The 21,067-nt window shown below is 35.4% G+C and overlaps 1 protein-coding gene across 1 annotated transcript in view; it reads right to left on the bottom strand.

Moving 5' to 3' along the window:
* Nucleotides 1–322: 322 nt before the first annotated feature.
* The window catches only part of SYNE3 (spectrin repeat containing nuclear envelope family member 3), a 206,549-nt gene continuing 185,804 nt past the window's right edge, over nucleotides 323–21,067 (bottom strand). The window contains exon 22 of the mRNA XM_051978431.1: nucleotides 323–10,579. Coding sequence (XP_051834391.1) covers nucleotides 10,382–10,579 — 198 coding nt within the window. The 3' untranslated portion in view covers nucleotides 323–10,381. The remainder of the gene's footprint in view (nucleotides 10,580–21,067) is intronic.

The following is a 21,067-nucleotide window of genomic DNA, read 5'->3' as shown; positions in this document are numbered from 1 at the left end:
ACGTTATAATAGAGGAAATACAGATTTAAGGATTGGAAAATCTGGCTTTAGGTCTCAGGTCTTCCACTTACTGAGTAATTTTTTGAGTAATTGAGTAATATTTTTATTCCTTTTTTATTCAGTTTCTCCATATGTAATATAAAGATAAAAATGTCTATATTCAAAGATTGTTGTCAGGAAAATGATTTGTAAACTACCAAGTGCTATGAGAATTATAATTAGTTCCCCTATACAAGTAGCAAAGGGAATTTCTGGATTCCAAAGTAACAGACCTATTTTGCAGAAAATTTGAGGAAAAAAAATGTACCGCACAAATACAGTGTTTCATAGATCAAAATATAGGTATATTTTATTTCCAAACACAAAAGCTGACATCAGTTTACAAAAAAAAGCAAAAAATAAACCGTCTGAGACCCCTTCCCACCCCAAGCCCTTAATGATATAGCATGAAGAAAAATGAGAGAAAGGAAAACCTTAAAATGTAATATGACTTTTAAAAATATAATTTACAGTTTAGATAAGAAAATATAGTGGTCCGTGTTACCCTGTGTTGAGTAGATGGTCTTTAGCCAAGTCAGTATTGTAATTTTAAATAAATCATGGTAATACACATGGAAAATATGAAGTTGGAGGTGTAGGTTTAATGACTCTTGGCTCTGTCTCTTATGAAGTATGAGTCAATAATAAGCACAAGTTAATTTTCTTCTTTGGCCCTCAATTAAATCTGTAAATCTTAGGATTGGACTACTTAATTTCTAAGGTCACTTTCAAATTCTAATTCTCAAATAATCTTATAAGCAAGCCATAACATGTTACTAATGATGACTTATGTCTTAAAAGTGACATAAAAGCCATCCATCACTGAGGGCATGTATGAACAAAAAAAAGGAGGTAGGCTGACTTTATAACCAGAGGACAGATTATTAATGGACAGTTCAAGTACAATAAATGAGTACTCAGAAAACATTAAAAGGTTCAGAGAAATTGTTCAAGAGTAGTTGGGTACATCCTTTATAGAGCATTCATAGGGAAACAAACAATTGTTCAAGATAGAGCACAGATGGATTATAATCTGTAATCGTGGAAGACCCATGCTTATGAGATCAAATTCTATTCAAGTGTCTTATATTCTAACATGCACTGCGTTAAGAAAATTGTTTAGTTACTATACATATGTATATGTGTATATACATACACACACACACACACATATATATATAATATCTAATAATAACAGAAAACTTATTTTGATATAGTTTTAAAAAATCATTAATAAAATCACAAATTTGATTATGGGCCCTGTACATACTTGAAGATTCTCAGAATGAGAAAAAGGTGGCTAAAAGGTAAGAAAAGTTGGGGGAGAAGGGCAGGGAATGTTAAGGTATAATTGAAAATGGCCAAAATGTTCCCTTTATGAAAAGCTCTCTCTATTTAGCACCTATAAGTGTTTTAAAGGGCACTTTATTTAACTTACTATATCACTTGAAATAGGTTCCATTTTATAATGGGATATTTCCAAAAACAGAGGCATCCCCAAAGTATAGAAAGGGATAATGGACCATATAACAGACTAATTTCTTAAGATTTCATCTTGTACTTATATGGGATATAAAAATATTAATGAGACAAAGCATACTATGTATGTGAATACACATATGCACAAACAACAAGGAGTAAATGCAGGGAAAATCAAAAAAATCATTTGAATTATCTACTGAGAGGCACACAGTGAATTCTTCTCCATCTAGAGAGAAAGCATCAACACATGAAATCAGGGACCTCTCAAAGATACAATTGGGGAGAAGGAAGAAAAAAAAGTTAAGTTTAAAAAAGGAGATAAAGCGGGACAAGAAGAAGGAAAGGAAAGAGAAGACAGGAGGAGGAAGATAAGGAACTTTTGGATATGGTAAGTACATTGCATCCTCTTTCATTTCCTCTATAAAAATAAGAAATAGAGGAAACAAAATTACTCTTTTGTAGAGAAAAATTACTCTTTTGACTCTGATTTAATAAGTCTAAGGACCAGTGCTCTATGGTCTTCCATAGGAAGGAAAAGCCAGAATAAGTATACGGACTGCACCCAAAGGAAGATCTATTTTCTTAAAACTTCTACAAGCAACAAAACTCCCTTTTCCTCTCCCTTCCCTCCATACCTCTCACCCCCTCTCCCAAACCAAGGCTATACCACATGTTGGGATACTGGCCTTAAATTTCAGGAAGAAAATAGGTACAACTCAATTTTCAAAGAGAAAAGCCACTAAATGTTGTTTCTTCCCTGGAAAAGTAGGTTGGCCACCTAACTTCCTGATTCACTTTACATTTCCTGCCTGTTACTACAACTCCTACATGTTACTGCTTGAAAAGCAAAAAACTAAATTAAGTGCTCTTAAGGGTACTTCTAACTTGCTAAAATTGCAAAGTATATAGACAAAAAACATGGAGAGAAAGAGATTTACATTCGTACTTTACAGTAATTCCCAAATAAGGGGCTGCCTCCTTCCCCTGAGAGTTTGAAAGAGGTAGTTTTAAGTAAAATGCTCAGACAACAAAATTTTGGGAATTTATGGAACGTTTTACTCTCTGGGGATGCTAAAAATGACTAAAAAGTCCACTGGCAAATATGTCATAAGTTAAGGGATAAAATACTGAGAAGGGGAAAGTATAGGGAAATATCTAGGGGACAGTGGAAAGGAAAAAAGATAGTTGGATGGGTCTAATAAGACTTTTTTTTTGCTTTCTGCTTATACATGGATTTAACTTTAATTTCAGTTTCTCTTAGTGCATGTACTTAGTGCAAGTACAAAGTACTTGCAAAAGTACAAAGACAACTGAGAAGACAAGGAATGTGCCATTCTTTTCTTCATAACCCTAATTCTAGTAGAGTGAGCATAATAGTATTTGCCAAATAAACACTAATTTGCCTAATAAATTTGCCATTATATTGTATGTATTATTGTAGCAGAATAAAAGATTGAAAACACACATTAAATAAATTAAGCTTTTGTTTAGGGATTCCCAGTGACTAATACCTCAGTATAATCTATAAACTGTGGAAAATGGGCTGGGCATATTAGCTACTAGGGTTAGTTTATATATATCAGAGACAAAAGAAATAACTAGTTTTTTTTTTTTTTTTTTTAACTTAAGCTACTCAATGCATTCCTTGTGCATCCATATCAGTCTCTTTAGACAACTCCTTAGTTAGACTAGATAATTGCTGAGATCTTTTCTAATTCTAAATCCTAAGTGGAGGGGAAGAGATTGTACAAATTTTGACAGTTCAAGGCGAGGGAACAGCATTCCTACGAGGTTCATCCATTTTCTATATTTCCCAGATGTGTTTCTGAGTGTTCTTTTTAAGAAGACCTTATCCCTGAGAGAGCAGCTCTGATCATATGATCAGACTTGGCAGATAGAACAGTTAACCACAGCTATAGCTTGTGAAGAGCAGTGTAATTATATTGGTGCCATTTGGGTGTTTGAAGCTAAGGTAGTTTCAATATTTCTAGTCTTGACTTTTAAAGGTTTTGATTGTTCTGCTGTAAAGAATTTTCTCTGAGTGGAAGTTTTTTTTTGAAGTGAACTTTGTTTCTTCCTTATAGGAGTTTATACCTTGACATTCTGAAAAGGGGGTGAATAGGGAATATTTAACTTGTAAAGTGAAACCGAGAAAGAAAACTTTAGCTGGATTCAATGAACACAATAACTCATGCACTGGGATAATTCAAAAGCTGCTCTAAATCAAGAAATTAAATATGACTGGTATATAAGTTCAAAAATGAGATTGAATCCTCCAAGCAATTCAGGAAAAGGAAAAAAAAATGACAGACAGCTGAGAGCCCATATAGTATGGATACAGTCTTTCTGGAAAGTTTAGGGGAGACTGGCTTTGGGTTGTATAGTGAATTAACAGTTGACCAAGACTTATTATTCTGGGAACTTGGACAGCTTCTTATCTATGAGCCTTCTAAGACTATAGAATTATATATCTGGAAGTGGCCTATAAAGAAATGTTAGAATGTAGGCTACAGAATTAACACGTGTCCAGTACCTTAGAGTTTTCTTCAACTCCTTTACTTAAGTGGAATGATCCTTAAAGTGGTTAAATAAGTTGGCCAAAGGCACACAATGAGTTAAGAGACAGTGCTAGGACTGACCCCCAAGATTTCTGATTCCTTGTCCAGAATTTTAAAGAAAAAAAAAAGTCTTTTGTTATAGTGTATTAGTTTGCTGCAAGGGGAAGAAATGATGAATTTGGATTCTGCCACTCACTCCCTGAAGGATCTAGTATAAATCCTTCAGCCTCTTTGGGCTAGTTTTTTGGTCTGTAAAATGGGAAGTTTGAACAAGTATTTAACTTGTAAAATGAAACCAAGAGAGAAAACTTTAGCTGGATTCAATAAACACAATAATACTCATACACTGGCATAATGCAAAAGCTGCTCTGAATCAAGAAATTAAATGTGACTAGTATATAAATTCAAAATGAGATTGAATCCTCCAAGCAATGAAGGAAACAAAAGAAGAAAAAATGACAGGCAGCTGTTACATTTGTTATCTACTGAGAGCCCACATCTTTCTGAAAAGTTTAAGTACCTTTTATGAGCCAAGTGAAGACCACTGAATATTTAGAGAAAAGTTTAGAAGCCTTTTTTTTGGTCAAAGGTAAATAAGCAGTAGAAAAACACTGTATTTGGGTATCCAAAAAATTGGGCTCATGATCATTTTATTTTTTTAACCAGTTAGCTGGACAACCGATTTAACTCTCTAAGCTTCCATCTCCTCCTTTGTATCTTCAACTATCTGAAAGGCTGTAACGTGAAAGAAGGAATAGATTTTTCTGCTTGTGGAATCTGAAGATTTGGATTTCATATAAGGGAAAAAAAGCCTCTCCTTAACTGTTTGTTGTGTTCAATCATGTTCAACTCTTTGTGATTCCATTGGAGTTTTTGGGCAAAGATGGAGTAATTTGCCTTTTCCTTCTCCAGGTTATTTTACAGATGAGGGTCATACAGCTAGCAAGGCCAGATTTGAAGCCCAGGCTTCCCCACTTCAGGTATGGTACTCTATCCACTGCTGCTCCTCTTAAGAACAAGAGTTTTTCAAAAATCAAATGAGCTCTCCTTTCAAATAAAAAAGGAGAAGGAATCACAAGTTAAGTAACAGGCACTGTTTTAAGCACTTTACAAAAAAATAAAATATATTCATTTTACTATTGAGAAAACTGAGGTAAATAGAGATTAAGTGACTAATCCAGAGTCACAAAGCTAGTAAATTTCTGAGCCTAAATTTGAATTTAGGTCTTGCTGACTCCAGGCCCAGTTCACTATAAGGTCTCCAAGCAAATGCTGGATGAATTTGTTAGGAATTGTGTTGAGTGGATCCTTGGTCAGGTATGAGTTGCACCAGAGGACCTCTGGGCTCCATTCCAACTTTTTGTGATATTTAAAGATTTGAAATCTTATGACCCTAAGCAGCTTGTGTCCACTTGGAAGGCTCGCCTGCAGGAACACAAAGGAAGAACAGAAACCTTGGTTGCCAGAGCTCTATCTCTTCTCACCATCCTCTACCCTTCTGAGAAGAAGTAGATACTTTCCTGGCTTAGAAATCAGAAGAATATAGAAGGGTTAATTAGCAGCCACTGTTCCTTACACCTCTTGATACCACTCAATGCTGTGATTGCGACTTTCAAGTTGTTGGAATTTTAAAACTTGGTGAAACATGAAGTAGGATGACTAAGGGAGCTTCCATAGTTGTAGGTGAAAGTGTACCACATCTACTAGACATGATGATAATCTGAATTTGTCAGATGCTAGCTTAAGACAAGCTCAGATCAACTATCCAACCCATTTTCTTCTATCAACAAGTAAATCCATATTTAAACTATATTCATAACTGATATTTGTATAGCATTTTACATATATTATCTCATCTGAGCCTCATGACAACACTGTGAGGTACACCACTAATTTTTTGTTATAAATTTTACAAATGGGGAAACTGGCTCAGAAAGATTAGTTAACTTGCCCATGGTTATATAATATAGCTAATAAGTGCTCAAAGCCAGTAATATCTCTGAGTCCAACCCTCTGCTTCTTATATAACATGTCTTTCTTTCTTCTTCCTCCCTTCTCCCTCTACCTCCTCCCCCCACTATTTTTCTAGATGTTTTGGTGGAATAATAAAGGCATTTGATTGAGATCTCAAGTTGGGTAACCTTAAGTTAGTTTCTACTCTATGAGTTTCAGTTTTTTCATCTTTAAAATGAGCAGGTTTAATTAAATGGTATCTCATATCTCCTCCACCTCTAACGTTCAATATGCCAAGGTTTTGCTATAAGATTTTCTAAGGAAAAGAGTCCTTAGGATTTTCATGTCTTCTCCTTTCCCTTCCTATAACTGGATTAGATTTAATTTTCATTTGCTATAATTTTAGAACATTCTGTTGTCCATTCCTTTGCCCAATATGCCTTAGTATTTATTTCTCTTGTTCTCTCTTTTATCCTAGAAGACTTCTCACTAATGGAGACACATGCCTCCTTCCATTCTTTCCTTTCTCTATTCCTCTGTTCTACTTTTCTGCTTACTATTTCTTCTGTCTAATTAGTTATCATTTTTCTGGTCCTCTTCACTCCCTTTTCATGATTCTTGCTCTTCTCTATAGTGAGGAGAGATCCAGCTCTCTAGCCAGTTGAGATACTTGAAATTAGAGGATCTTTTCTAGTCACCTTTTAATTAATTTAATAATTCTTTTATTTCTCTTTCTTCTAACTGCTTACCTTTCACCTGCTTCACTGACTCAAAGCTACATAAATTATTCTTTCATACTTGGCACAATGCCTTGGACAGTAGATACTTGTTGAATTTAATTAGAGAACATCGTATGCCATTGGTTTAGTAGCCTAGATTTACAAACACACTCATAATCTTGCTTACTTACTCCTAGTTGTTTGTATGAGTCAGTCAGTAAGCATTTTATTAAGCATTTACTATACCTAAGGCACTATGCTAATTGTTGGGGATACAAAGGCAACAAAACAGAAAAATACCTGCCTTTGAGAAGCTCACAGTCTAAGGGGAGAGACAACATGAAAATAACAACATACAAACAAGATATAGACAGGGTATATTGGAGATAAGGAAAGAAAGGGAATAGTAATAAAAGGGACAGAAGGTAGGATTTTAACTAATTCTTGAAGTAAGCCAGGAAGCAAAGATGAGGGAGGGAATTCAAGCATCAAAAATTACTTATGTGGAAAATAATATTGCAATAAATGAATGGATTTATGCTTCACTAGGGCAGACCAGAGTATACCTGAAAGGCCAGCAAGCTTCTATGGAGGCTCAGAGAGAGGACACAGACAAGAGTATTTTTTCTTTTCCTGTATAGTGTGTTTGCCCATGTTCTTTCTTACATCCTCCACAGGCCAGGGACGTTTTTCTAGATCTTTTGAACTTTTTGTGGGGACCAGAGTAGTTCTCATGCTGTCCATCTACTATCACTTACTCTCATTACATAACTGACCCATCTCTTTTTCTGAACAACCATTTCTTTGAGTCTGATTCTCCACACGGATCATGGATGAGAAGATGCTGCCTCCTGCTTACTTGCAGTCACAGCATGCTTCTTTGCCCTTTGGGTGAGCTGAAATTTGGATAGTGGTTGTACTATGGTATTTCAAGGACATTTATTTAAAAAAGGAGCCAACATAGGAATAAGACCTAGAAAAGAGTTCATCAGGGACCTTATTCATTTGGTTTCATCTGTGCAGATGTCATTTCACCCAGGTGGTGAACCCCAATTTAAAAAAGCCATGTGACTTAGGACAAAGTCTATTTCCAGATATTAACAAGAAGGCTCTTTTGTTTTCCAAATAAACTATATGTTCTTTTCATCAGCACATAATTTTCTCATTTTGTGATACAGAAATTTCCCATTATCTATGAGAAGATTGTTTGCAACTACCCACAGGACCCTCCTATCATTGGGTCAGAGTTGAGAGAATAGTGGCAATGGACCACTAAAAGTAGTACATAAGCATGACTCTTGTGGGCTTTCTCATGGTAGGGTAAAAAATGAACAATAAGTCACAAGCAGCTCTATGCCCCAAGAGAGTTACTCAACAAAGAATCAAGAGATCTGGGCCTTGGGCACATCACTTTCTCTCGGTCTCTCTAATTTTCAGTTTCTTTATCTTATGTTGAAACTAGACAAAATTTCCGCTTGGAGCCTTTCCAAATCAAACATTTTATGATACAAAGATACTTTTCAGTATTATTCTGATGCCAAAACTTAATAAAAACATTTAGGTCAGGAGCACTAATTTTTGTGGTATATCAAAGGATCATGATTCCGGAGATGAAGAGAATATTCAAAATGATCTATTTCAATTCTCTACTGGAAAGACTGATAAAGCTTTTTAAAAAGAGTAGGCACTTAGTACACTTTGGAGGTGACTCTCTTTTAAAGAGAAATTTCCTACTAACTAAGAACAAATACCGAGATTTAAAGCACAAACTTCTAAGAAGGATAAGATGTGGGGAAGGAAAATACCATTTTGTTGATCAAGGACAATAAGACAGCACTTCCTCTAAAATGGTACCTTATCTGTAAGATGCAGAAAATCAGGTCCAAAATCTATACATTTTCTTTTTTCTTCTTTTTGATGGGTGTACCAAACTGGGAAAATAGTCATGAAGAAGAGTGGAAGCTCCACAATAGGTCACCCCATTTTGGGGTATGTTGCCTTATTTTTATACTGCACTTTTGACACAGGTTCCAAACTTTGCTCTTACTCATTCCTTTCACTTGACTTTGTAAACAATACAAAATTATCTATAAAATAAATACAATAATGCCTTATTTATCTGGTACAATACAAAATTGGCCATTAGATAAATATAGTAATATCTTGTTTATCTGGATCCTTTCAGTGCTTATTTTTATGGGCTATGCCTTGCATTGATTGGGGAAGAAACAATCCTACTTAAGTGAATTTTCTGGATAACTGGTTTCTTCTTTTAAGCATCCTAACTATGACTACCTTAACCATTTTTAGTTGAAAACTTACATTTCTAAAATGCATTATATCTCCCTGATACCTTCAATAGAGATTTAAAACAATTAGAACTTTGATTCCCTGATAGAGAGAACTCCTGTGAAAATTTCTTTCCAATGAAGAATTATATCGGTTTTGCAATTTAAGTGTCTTCAAAAGCTGCCTGGGATACTAAAAAATTAAGTAATTTTCTCAGGATTATGAAGAGGCAGGATTTGAATTCAAGGCTTCCCAACTTGGTCAGCTTTCTACTCATTCCCCCAACTTGCCTCTTAGGCTCAGGCACCAGAGAATTACCTTAAATTGTTTTTAAAAAAAATAGCCTGAGCTTTCTAAGAAAATTTCAACAGTTTTGAAAATACTCAGGAATCTTAGTGTTTGCCTGAAATGGTCACAGGCTCCGAGCTTTCTAAAAGCATACTTAAGCCTTTCTCCCCTTGAAAAGAGCAATGGACTTTGTGCCAGAATACCTGAGTTTAAGCCCAGACTTGTAACCTGTTTCACCTTAGAAAAAACACTCAATTTCTATGTCCCAGTTACTACATCAGTAAAAATGAAAGGACTGGAATAAATGACCTTTATGGTCCCTTCTAGCTCTAGAGCATAATCCTATAATGTTTAAACTACCTGCATCAGAGAACTATAGGAAAGAAAGCACTTTGTAAAACATAAAATACCATTTAACAGGATGATAGTAACTTTCTGCTTCTGGCATGTTCTGAGAAACCAGATAATAAGCATGTTAACAGAAATACTAATCCACATTTTAGAGTGTTTTAATGACTACTTAGAATTTTATAAAAAGCAAGAATAAGTAAGCTCGAGGGCTAGAGGAGAATAAATAAAATATATGAACTCAAGTGCACATATCTATTTAAGCTGTTTGGAAACTTTTCTTTTTAGTTTCCTTCCGACTTCTGAGTTCAGATAGTAAAAAATTGATTTCCAGATAAATGAGATGTTACTCTATTTGTTCTTCATGGCTACCAAAAAACAAAACAAAACAACACTGTAGAATGGTATCTGAGAAGCTGGTTAATTTTTTTTCCCATTAACATACAGAATTATGTATTTAAATATACATGTAGAGTATCTATCACATGTATATAAGCTATACCTCGTTCATTATCAACACATACAAACATATATGTTATAAATATAGTCACATAATATCGTATAAAAATTAACTTAACTTTAGTTACACTGATGCTGGGCTAATACAGATTAAGGTTTTGCTGATGGATTCTGACCACAATTCCAGTTAGTGCCATGTCCTTGAGAAAAAGGCATTGGAGCCACAAGCCTGATATCTCCTGGTCACTAAGTTGGTGGGGGCCCCTCATGGCGGAGCATCAACTTGAAGGAACGGGCGAAGTTGTTGGAAAAGGTGCAACTCCATCTCTCTTGTCCTAGGGGCAACAGCAACAGAAACAAAAGCAGGGACAGCAGCAAGAGCTGAAGGGGTAGGGCTACACAGCACACTCGATGGAGGAAGGCACATATCCCTTCTGGACGACTCTGCAAAACAGAAGCAGGGAAAAGTGGCTTAGTGACTAGGAAGGGAGGTTGAGACTAGAATGGAAAAAAATAGTCAAGGAAGCTTTTAAGATCCAGTAGCAGCTCCTCAAGCAGAAAACTTCCAAGGCCTCTTTATCCTCTTCCCAATGAATTCCTGACCCTGTCATTCAAGGCCCTATAAAAGCTCTAAGTCACCTTTTCAACTTTATCTCATACTGCTATCATTCAAGGACTACATTTTGGTTAAATTGGGCTCTTCTTTGCCAGCATCTCCCTAACTCATCTCCAGTTATGTTACTTTCTTCCTTCACAATCATTATGGGTGTATGTCTTCCTACTCTAGAAGACTGTAAACCCTTCAAGAACCCTAATTTGTGAGGTATACTCTCATTATTGGGGGAAAAAAGTCTTGCACATAGCAGTACTAAACCAACATTCACTAAATATATATCACATATCAGGCATTTTGATAGGGACTGGGGACACAGACAAAAATCAAACTGTCCTTATTAAATTGAATTGATAGATTGATATTACCCTTATTAAGGAACATTAAGCAAATCATTCAAATGACTTCATGCCTCAATTTTCCTTTCTTTTGTGATATTTTCTTTTGTTTTTGCCTTGCTGTTATTTCTGGATATATATTTCCCACAAAACCCCAAGTGTTTTTTTCAATAACCAGCACAAAAACAATTAAGCAAAATCAAATAACTTAGCAGCTATGTCTGATGGGTGAAAAGGGAAGTCTTTCACCTGGGACTGTGAACACGTCAACCACCCTTGTCTCTTTATGTTTATCCTTTCCTAATCTTAGGTGAATGAGTATTACAAGACAAAAATGGTAAGTTTGGATGATCTAGAGGTTTCATTAAAGGTTCTCTTGGTGGTCAGGGATGAACAATGGTAAATATTTTTGGCATTCACTAGAGTGACAATGGCCTGTGACAGGACACAAATCTGCAAAGGGGGTGGAGAAAGACAGTAAGGACAAATAGACGTAGGTCCACAGTCATCTGGATGAACTTCCTGCCCTTTTGAGGCAGAGAAAAGTGCCCTCCATAGACTCTACCCTTTGATAGGAGAGCTAAGGAGAACTTCATGAGAAAAGGATTTCCATTATAGTAATTCTACATGTGAATTTTATTATAATTATAATCCAAGCATGAGTCTATTTTTCCCATAAAGACTGTGTATATTTGTAAGAGAGCGTACCTCTCAAGTCTGGGATGAAATGTTTTGTACCAATTATTCTTTCCATATGATAGGAGTAAATAAATGCCTTTTCTAAGAGTTAATTGAGGCTTCTGGCTGATTGTTGATAGAGAACATACCAGTGTGGATCAGGAGTAATAGTCTTAAAAGTATAACTCTATAGGATAAGATCAATAAGATGGACAACTAGACATTTGCTCTAATCTTCTACATGTTTGGGCCTCCCCAAAATAAGAATTATGAATAAGAGATGATGGGATTTTATGTATATCCATGGTCTAAGACACCAAGGATCTTAATGACATAACAACCTGATTAACTAAGAGCAGAGAAGGCTAACACCGAATCTCTACTGGACTCTTTCAATACCTCCTCCTTCATAAGCCCCTAAGCTCTGACAGGGTGTTACAACCTGACCCACGGGTCTGAAACAGAGCTCAGGTTTGTCTCCCCACCCATCTTGCAATATGGAAAGTGGAAATCACATTCTGTCTAAGAGGACAGGATGGCAACATGCTGTTCTAACAGTGCTCAGCCAGAGAATGAGGAACATAAGGAACAGCAGCATGATGCCAGGATATATATGACTCTACCAGACCTCAAGAAAAGGAACTGGCATCCACTTGAGCCTAGTTCTGTTCTCCCCATAAGTCAATTGGAGCAAACACTGAGGCTTGTAAAAAAAAAAGTGAATTTTCAACCAAAGAAGGAGGATAAAATGACACTGAGGTGTAATACTTTTGGAAAATGCCATCAAAGAGAAAAGACTCAGAAAGTAAGAAAGGAATAAAAAGGGGAAAGACTGAAATCAACTAACATTTCAGGTGGAAGAAAACTTAGTTAAAGTATTTGGGCAAAAGGAGATAAATTAACAGGGAAGATAAGAGTAACAGAAGGAAATAAGTTTTCTAGATCTCTTAAATTAGTCCATATACCTCCAAAGAAATAGTGCATGACAAAGGAAAATGAATATATACCTCATAAGGTAGAAGATTTTATGGATTCTCAAGAAAGAATGAAAATCACAGCAAGATATGCCCGAGTAATTTGAAAGAAAACTAAAAATTGTGAAAGCAGAAATAACTGGCAGACTAAAAAAAATTAAATTCATGGTGACAAGTGAAGATGCAGATGACATATCCTGCAAACCTAAGCTTAATATCATTGTTAATCATCAATAATAAATGATGGACATTCAATTTAAAAAAAAAGGCATTAAGAGTACTGGTAATCATGGTTATGAAAGGTGCCTCCTCTCATGTTTATCTATTTGTTTATTATGTGACTCTCAAAAATTCTAATACACGTATCCATTTGGAGCTTATTTTGGCATAGAGTATGAAATGATGCTATAAACCTAATTTGCTATGGACTATTTTTCAGTTTATTACAGAAAGTTTTGTCAGATAGTAAGACTTTATTCCAAGAGTTGTGATCACTGTTTTTTTTTTTTTTTAATAACACTGTGCTATTGTGCATGTTCCCAATATATCCTCTTGATTCTCTTCCCTATTTTTAAACCAATACCAAAATAGTTTTAAAATTACTACTTTGAAATATAGTTTTATATATGATACTGGTAGTTCCTCACCTTACCCCCTCCTTTCCACTTTCCCTCACTATTGCCTTTGAGATTCTTCATCTTTTTTTTTTTTCCTCTAAGATGAATTGTTTTATTTTTTTCCAGTTGTAAAAACAACCTTTTGGCAGTTTAACTGGTATGGCACCTAATAAGTAAAGCAGGTAATATTGTCTTATTTATTATACTGGCACCATCCAACCATAAGTAATTATCTTTTCTCCAATTATTTAAGTTTGACTTTATTTCTGTCATTTTTTAGTTCTATTCATATAATTACTAAATATATTTATCTTATTAGGTAGATTCCCAAATGTTTTATACATATAGCATGGAATTTCTCTTTCTCTTTTTGATGGTTTTTGTTGGCAATATAGGAAGAGACTAATAGTTATACCTTGCTATTTTGATAAAGTTATTAATTTTTCAATGCCCTTTTAGGTGAATCTAGGGTTCCTTAAAAAAACCACATCAACTGCAAAAAAAACATTAATTGTGTTTCTTTTCTCTCATTTTTCTACTCTCAATTGCCTTTTCTTGTCATTAATATAGGGGACATTTCTAGAACTACATTGATAGCCAGTGAAAATATTCAAATTTGAAAGATAGTGGATTTTATGTGACAAATAGAAGTCATTGCCATTAGGTCATATCATTTGTGGAGACGTGAAGTTATTATTATTTTAAATAAAGGTATCAGTTAAAAAAAATCATTAAAAATGTTTAAATTTTGGGAAAAGGAAAATGGCCAGTAACTGAGGGAAAAAGACTAGAGAGGAAAAGCCAGGCTTCAGTTGGAGCAAGAAGAAAAAAGATAGACTACATGGAACAAATCTAAACTCAGAGTTCTGGCAGAATTCTGATGACTCCAGAGCCTGTCAGAACAAATATTTGTATATAGGAGGCTGGGCAGACTTGCTGAATAACTACTGAGACCAAATTGGGAGAAACAGCCATCATGCAAGGTATTAAAACTCAAGAGTTTTCCCACTGGCTGATTGAGTCAAGGAGGAGACTTTGCCTCTCTTTAAAATTTGAAGGATTAGAGAAGATTAACGTGTGATTATATCATAATCTCTTGGGTGTCTATCATAGACTTAAGTTGTTCTGAGAATTAAAATTGAAAATGTTTCAACTGTTTTATTCTTTCTATCATTTTCAGCAGAGAATTAGGAGAGGGCCAACACAACTGAACAAGAAAAACCCTATTAAAATGTAACTGGGGATGCAGCTAGGTGGCTCAGTGGATAGAGCACCAGCCCTGAAGTCAGGAGGACCTATCATTTCCTAGCTGGGTGATCCTGGGCAAGTCAGTTAACCCCAACTGCCTCAGGAAAAAAAATGTAACTGGGAAATAACAATAAATAAAAATCTAATATGGCATAGGTAATATTAATTTGTGATTTTCTAAGTTAACATGTGGCCCACAGGGATTCATTGTTATTTCTCAGTTTGACATCATGGATTTACTTTGCAATTGGGTTCCAAGTAATTACTTTGCTATTAAAAAAATCTATTAAAGTATTCTTCTCTTCCATCCACTTTCATTCCTTCCTTAGACTTAATGAAATCACAGAATTTCAAAAACAGAAGGGGCTTAAGCAATGCTATGCTAGTAAATGCTTAACAACTGGCTCTGAAAAAAATTATGCATACTATACTTTTTAGTTTAATCTGCATTATTAATTTTCACCATTATTTTCTAAGTCTAGATAATCAACAAAACATTAAATCCAGGAATAATTTGTAGTATTTGCCAATTTCTAAACTGTAAATGCTCGTATAATATTTAACAATTAGCTCTGGCAAGCCAGTCAGCTGGCTAAAGCACACATCTAGTAAGAGACCAAATGATCCAAATCTCATTTAAAGAGGAAGAAATATACACAAAGAGAACTGACAACCAAGATTACAGTGCATTTGTGGCAGAGAACTTCTTCCAACTAAAATCTCTAGAGCCCAGGACTCTTTTTACTATACATGGCATCAAATCGTAATAAGACAGAGGTAAATTAAAGTGCTGTTAGATGAAGTTAGCTAGGACGGGAAAATATTTGCAAAATATATCAAATAAATATTGGTCAGAAGAACTAAGGGGAGGTTTAACCTAGAGAAGAGAAGGCATATTTAGGGTCTTCATTTATTTGAAGGATTGCCATATGGAAGATTAGTTGGTCTCTGTTTGGCTCCAGAAGGAAGAGCAAGGAGTATAACAGCAGCTCAGGGAATGGGATTTATGGGGAGTCAGATTGTGGTGCTTTATAATAGTCATAGCTATCCAACAAGAGAACACACTGCTTTAGTAGGTAGGGGTTTCCCTGTCACTAGAGATATTAACACAACAGGTGGATGGTCATCTGTCAAAAATTTTACACGGGGGATTCCCTTCTATGTGCACCGAGTACAAGGCTGGATTGCATGATCTGGACTACATTATCTAAGGACCCTGCCAGCTTTTGGATGTTATGATCATATGAGTCTCTGAGTTGTTGCTGAGGAAAAATGGCTTAGCACTCAATGGAGGAACCCCTGGGATTGATTGGGTGAGTAATGCATGGTTCTTATACACCTAATGAACACTAGGCTGTCAGCTGACCTTATTTTGACCACAAATTCAGGAGGAAAAAGTCTATTTTAGCAGCTGTATTATTACTGTCACATAAGAAAATATTTCCTGAAAGAACAGCATAAATGGCATCCTAGCAGCTGCCTGGATATTGCTTGTGTCTCTGACAAACATCTGTAGTGCATCCACTGCTTGGTTTATTTCAGTCCTGCCATTCTCTTAGGTTGTCAGAATCTCTCCATTTGCTCTTTCTGATCAGAGCCCTGATTTTGCCTGATTCCAATACTTCTGCTTTCTCCCAATGGGAGGAAAGGGGGCAGACATATTGCAACTTAAAACCCACAGTTAATGGTCTCCAAAAGGAAAGAAAAATTAGTAGATACATCATGTTTCTGTTTATATTTCCATTCCCAAAGCTAATGATCTGTTTGTTTAAGTGAAGAGTTCTGCCTTGACGACAACTCTCTAGTGAAAATGTATTTGCAGTTCACAAGTTGTGTGAAGTGATAGACTCACTCATCACTGAGTGGCCAAAGCCACTTTAGTTATTCACAGCTGAGTTTTTCCCTCAGAGTAAGAAAGGAAACTAAACATTAAATTTATATTGGACTATGACTCTTACTTTTAAAAAATTGTGCTAAAAGTGTGAGCTGTATAACTCATGTTCATTTTCTCCCATAAATCATCCATGAGTATGTGGGAGGTGGAGGAAGAAGAGTTCCACTTAATGTTCCAGGATGTTCATGTAAATTTCTCCACACAGAGTAGATGCTAATGGGGCACAAGAGATGTCCAAAAGTTATCTCCCAAGTCCTGTGACCTAATCATCTTATTGCCTTGACTAATCCTTCTGATAATACCTTTTACATCACTTCTTTGTTGGGAATTTAATAGTCTAATTGCAAATCTTCCTCAATGAACCTCCAATCATTGTATCTGTACTCATTGCTCAATTGTTAGCATAATCTAATCCCCCCATTCTATTCTCCCCATTCCAAGAGACTAAACTTTTAGCTGTTAATATATAAATGCTATTCAGCACCCCCAAGTTCTTATTTCTTTATTCACATTCCCCTCAATCATATTTCTCCAATTTCCCACTCCAGATTTGCCTTCTTCTTTGATTGTGTCCTCTAGAATACCTGCTATATAATTAACAAACTTTTTTTTTTCATCTGAAACCTCTTCCTTTCTTCTTCCATCTCTTGGCAGTCATTGAAATCTGGCTCCTTCCTGATGAGATCACTTTCCTTTCTAGTACTGGCTATACATATTATCATATCTCTAGCTCCCACTTAAATGGTCAATGTGAAGATTTGCTCTACACTGTAAGTTCTAGACTCTCTCTCTCTCTCAAGTAGCATTATCCAGTAATCCCTCTCTTTGGAAGCTTGCTATATTTACATTTGTCAACGAGTCTGGATCCTGATAATTGTTTTCTATTGCAACCCCCCACTCTAGACATTTTCTTTCCTCCTCCTCTCTCTAGGTTTTCATGAAACTGCTTTTTCCTATTTCTCCTGTCTCTCTGACTTCTTTCTATTCTCCTTTAATTTTTCTTTTATATTATTGTTTCTTCTATGCATGGCTTTCCCCCAAAGCTCTGCCAAGAGGGTCTCTTCTCTTCCTTCCATATTATTTCCCTTAGTGATCTCATTAGTTTCCATGTTATCATATGTAGATGATTTCAGATCTCTGTATCTAGTCATACTCTATCTCCTTATTCCAGTTTTGAATCAGTAATTAAGCCTTTTACACATCTGAAACTAGATAGCCTGCAAGCATCTCAAACTCCACATATCTGAAAGCAAACTAATTATTTCCCTCCCAAATGTATCAATGGACTACTTTGCATCTTTTTCTCTACTAGATCAGATGTTTCTTTAGGGTCTACAAAGGATAAGCAGATTGGTACTTTGTATTCTTACCCCTTTTCAGACACTTCTGTGACTATAATTTAGTGGTGTCTAATAAAATATAATTGGCAGAAGCTCTCCTGTTGCCTTTTCACACTTTTAAAAGGGATGTCCTCGATACATGGAGATTATTCTCACATAGCTTTTATTATTCTCACATAGCTTTTGTGGACATAGAAAAGAAGCTAGTTGGGTGAGCAGTTATCTATATTTTATGGGTTATTTTCTTTAATGTAATTAAGGGCCATAATTTTTTCTAAATGTTTGGACTCCTTCCCTCCTTTCAGTAACTTGTGAATCATTCCCTCAGCAGTCTCTATAAATTGTTTCACTTTTTCATCAACTTATTCTCTGTACCCCTGGTTTAATATAGTTTCTTTTCCCATCTTTGTTTACTTTAGGGCAGCTTTTACTTCACATCTAATACAGTTGGGATTATGGTGTCAGAATACACATTTGCTGGCTCTATTTTTCTTGATGACAATGAATATTTGTTATAGAAATCCTGACGGGTCTTTTCCATTTTCTAACACTGTAACCTGGCAGTCAAAATAGCTAATGATAATCTTGGCTGCAATGAAGAAAGTATATTATCAAGGTTGAAGGAGATTATAATCTCACTGCACTCTTCTGATTAGGCATCTTCTAGAGTACTATGTTCAATTCTGGGTACCATAGTTTTGAAAATATAGAAACAAGGTGGAATGGGTCTAAAATACAATGACTGGAGAGGAGAAGAGAGAGCAAACATTTATTAAGAGACTACTATATGTCAGGCACTGTGCTAAATGCTTTATAAAAGTGATTTCATTGATCCTTCACAATAACCCTGGGAGGTAGGCTCTATTATTATTATCCCTATTTTGTGGTGTGAGAACTGACAAAGATTAAGTGACATGCCTGGGGCTATATAGCTAATAGGTATCTGCAGATAGATTTGAACTCAAGTCTTTTTGACTTCAGTCAAACTTCAATGGTCTATATATTGCATCCCATAGCTGCCTCAAATGGTTAGACTATTTCTAGAATACTGTGATCAGTTTTAGGTACCACAGTTTTAAAAAGATATAGAAAAACTAATGTCTAAAATATAATGACTTTGGTGGGAAAAACTGAGAATATTCCATCTAAAATCTGATTGGAAAAAATACTGAGGAAGCTCATACAAGATAAATGAAGACAAGAATAACTTGTATTTATGAAGTATTTCAAAATTTATAAAACCCTTTACAAGTATTATCTTACTTTACACTCATATCTCTGGGAAGTAGATGGTATTGTCATCCCCATTTTACAGATGAGGAAACTGAGTTTGAGGTTAAGAGACTTGTTGAGAGTCACATAGCCAGTAAGTGTCTCAGGACCAACTTGTTCTCAGGTCTTCCTACCTCCAGTTTTACTTCACTATCCACATTGTGCAACCTTGCTGCCTTAGGGGGAACAGGATAGCTATCTTCAATATTAGAATTACTGTCATGTAAAAGTTGGAATGAATTTATCATTTCCCCCAATAATCAGAACCAGGAATAATGGGTTAATGTTTAGAAATTACAGTGAACAATAGGCATTTGATGTAAAAAAAACAAAACCAGAAACTAAAGTTATAAAAAATTGGAATAAGTTTCTGTGGAAGCTAAAGTTTTCCTCCTCATCTTGTGTTCCATAGAAATTTTTTGCTGACCATTTGTATATAGCCCCTAAGGTCCTTCCCAAATCTTTGATTCTGTCATTTTATGATTTTATATACCAATTAAATCACAGACCTTTGAGGGACTGAAGTCAATATTATTGTTCTGACTCTGCTAATTAATGCTTCTAGATGCCTCCCTAATAGTTTTTGCTCCCATTTCCTCATGATGTCTATTATCACTATTATCATCCTAATTTAGGTCCCCATTACTACTTCCCTGGACTATTCCAAAATCACCCTCCTGGGTCTTTTTACCTTCCTATTTAGAGCTGCCATAGATTTTAAGTCCCTCTTTCTCTTCAGGGGGTTCTTCGTGACAATCCTAGACTAATCTTCCTCATGTAAACATCTGGTCACGTTACATCTTTACTCAGGATCTATCAATGATTATCTATGCTACCAAGTCCTAATTCCTTGACTAGTATGGAAGGCCTGTCACAATCAACTAAAATTCCACTTTTCTAGCTTATGTGTCATAATATATCTCCCACCTATGAATCTATGGTCACCTATCTTCTGAACCTCTTTGTGCATTTATCTCTACTTCCATTCTCCATTAGGCCAGAGAATTTGCTCTATTTACACCTTACGTGTGTGTGTGTGTGTATGCATATATACACATATATATGTACATATGTATGTATATCTCTTCTTTACCTTCTTCCCTATGGCAACCATAGTGCTCTATATACAAAGGAAGCAAATAAGTGTTTGTTGAGTTGAAAAGAACTGAGAGAAAAGTTGGTGTAATAAAAATTGTGTAATTTTAGTAAAGTTATTTTCCTTTTTGGACTTCATCCTCTTCTTGTTTAAAATTGTCCTAGGTGGTCCTTAAAGTCCACAGCAGCTCTAAATCCCATGATCCTCTGAACTGGTAGAGCACCAGGATTTGGCTGAGATGAAGACTGTGCCATTTCTCAAGACTTGAGCAGACTAAGGGAATGATGGGGTTAGGTTACTCACATGAGCTCACAAGGGGTGTGTGAATGCAACCTGTCACCTTTTCCATGCCAAAATCACTATGTACTATGGAAAAAAAAGAAGGTTGCCTGCACTATTAAAGCCAGCTGTTCTAAAGTGGATGGAAATGAGAGTCAAAATGAGACTTTGGAAGAAATTATATTTGCTTAATTAGAAAAAGACCCCAAATCAGTTCACACTGAATTTATCTTTTTTCTTACAAATCAGGCAGAGGTAGTTATAACTGATAATACAATTTAAAATGACTTTAAAAAATAAAAAACAAAAGGAGAGGCAGAAATAAAGTTTTTTTAATTTCTGAATAAGGAAAATGTCAGGAAGGGAATTTTATATGGTAATATAATAATAATAATAGCAGCCATATTTATATTCTATGTACCTAGAACTGTGCTAAGCATTTTACAGTTATTACCACATTTGATCTTTTTTTTTTAACAACCCTGTGAGGTAGGGTTTTTCCATTATTATCCCCATTTTACAAATGGGGAAACTGAGGCAAATAAGTTTGAATTCACTTCTTTCCAATTCCACGTCGGGGGCT

Source organism: Antechinus flavipes, chromosome 2 (genome assembly GCF_016432865.1).
Source record: "Antechinus flavipes isolate AdamAnt ecotype Samford, QLD, Australia chromosome 2, AdamAnt_v2, whole genome shotgun sequence".
In the NCBI taxonomy this organism is placed as follows: Eukaryota; Metazoa; Chordata; class Mammalia; order Dasyuromorphia; family Dasyuridae; genus Antechinus; species Antechinus flavipes.
This window is presented reverse-complemented; position numbering and strand designations above follow the sequence as displayed.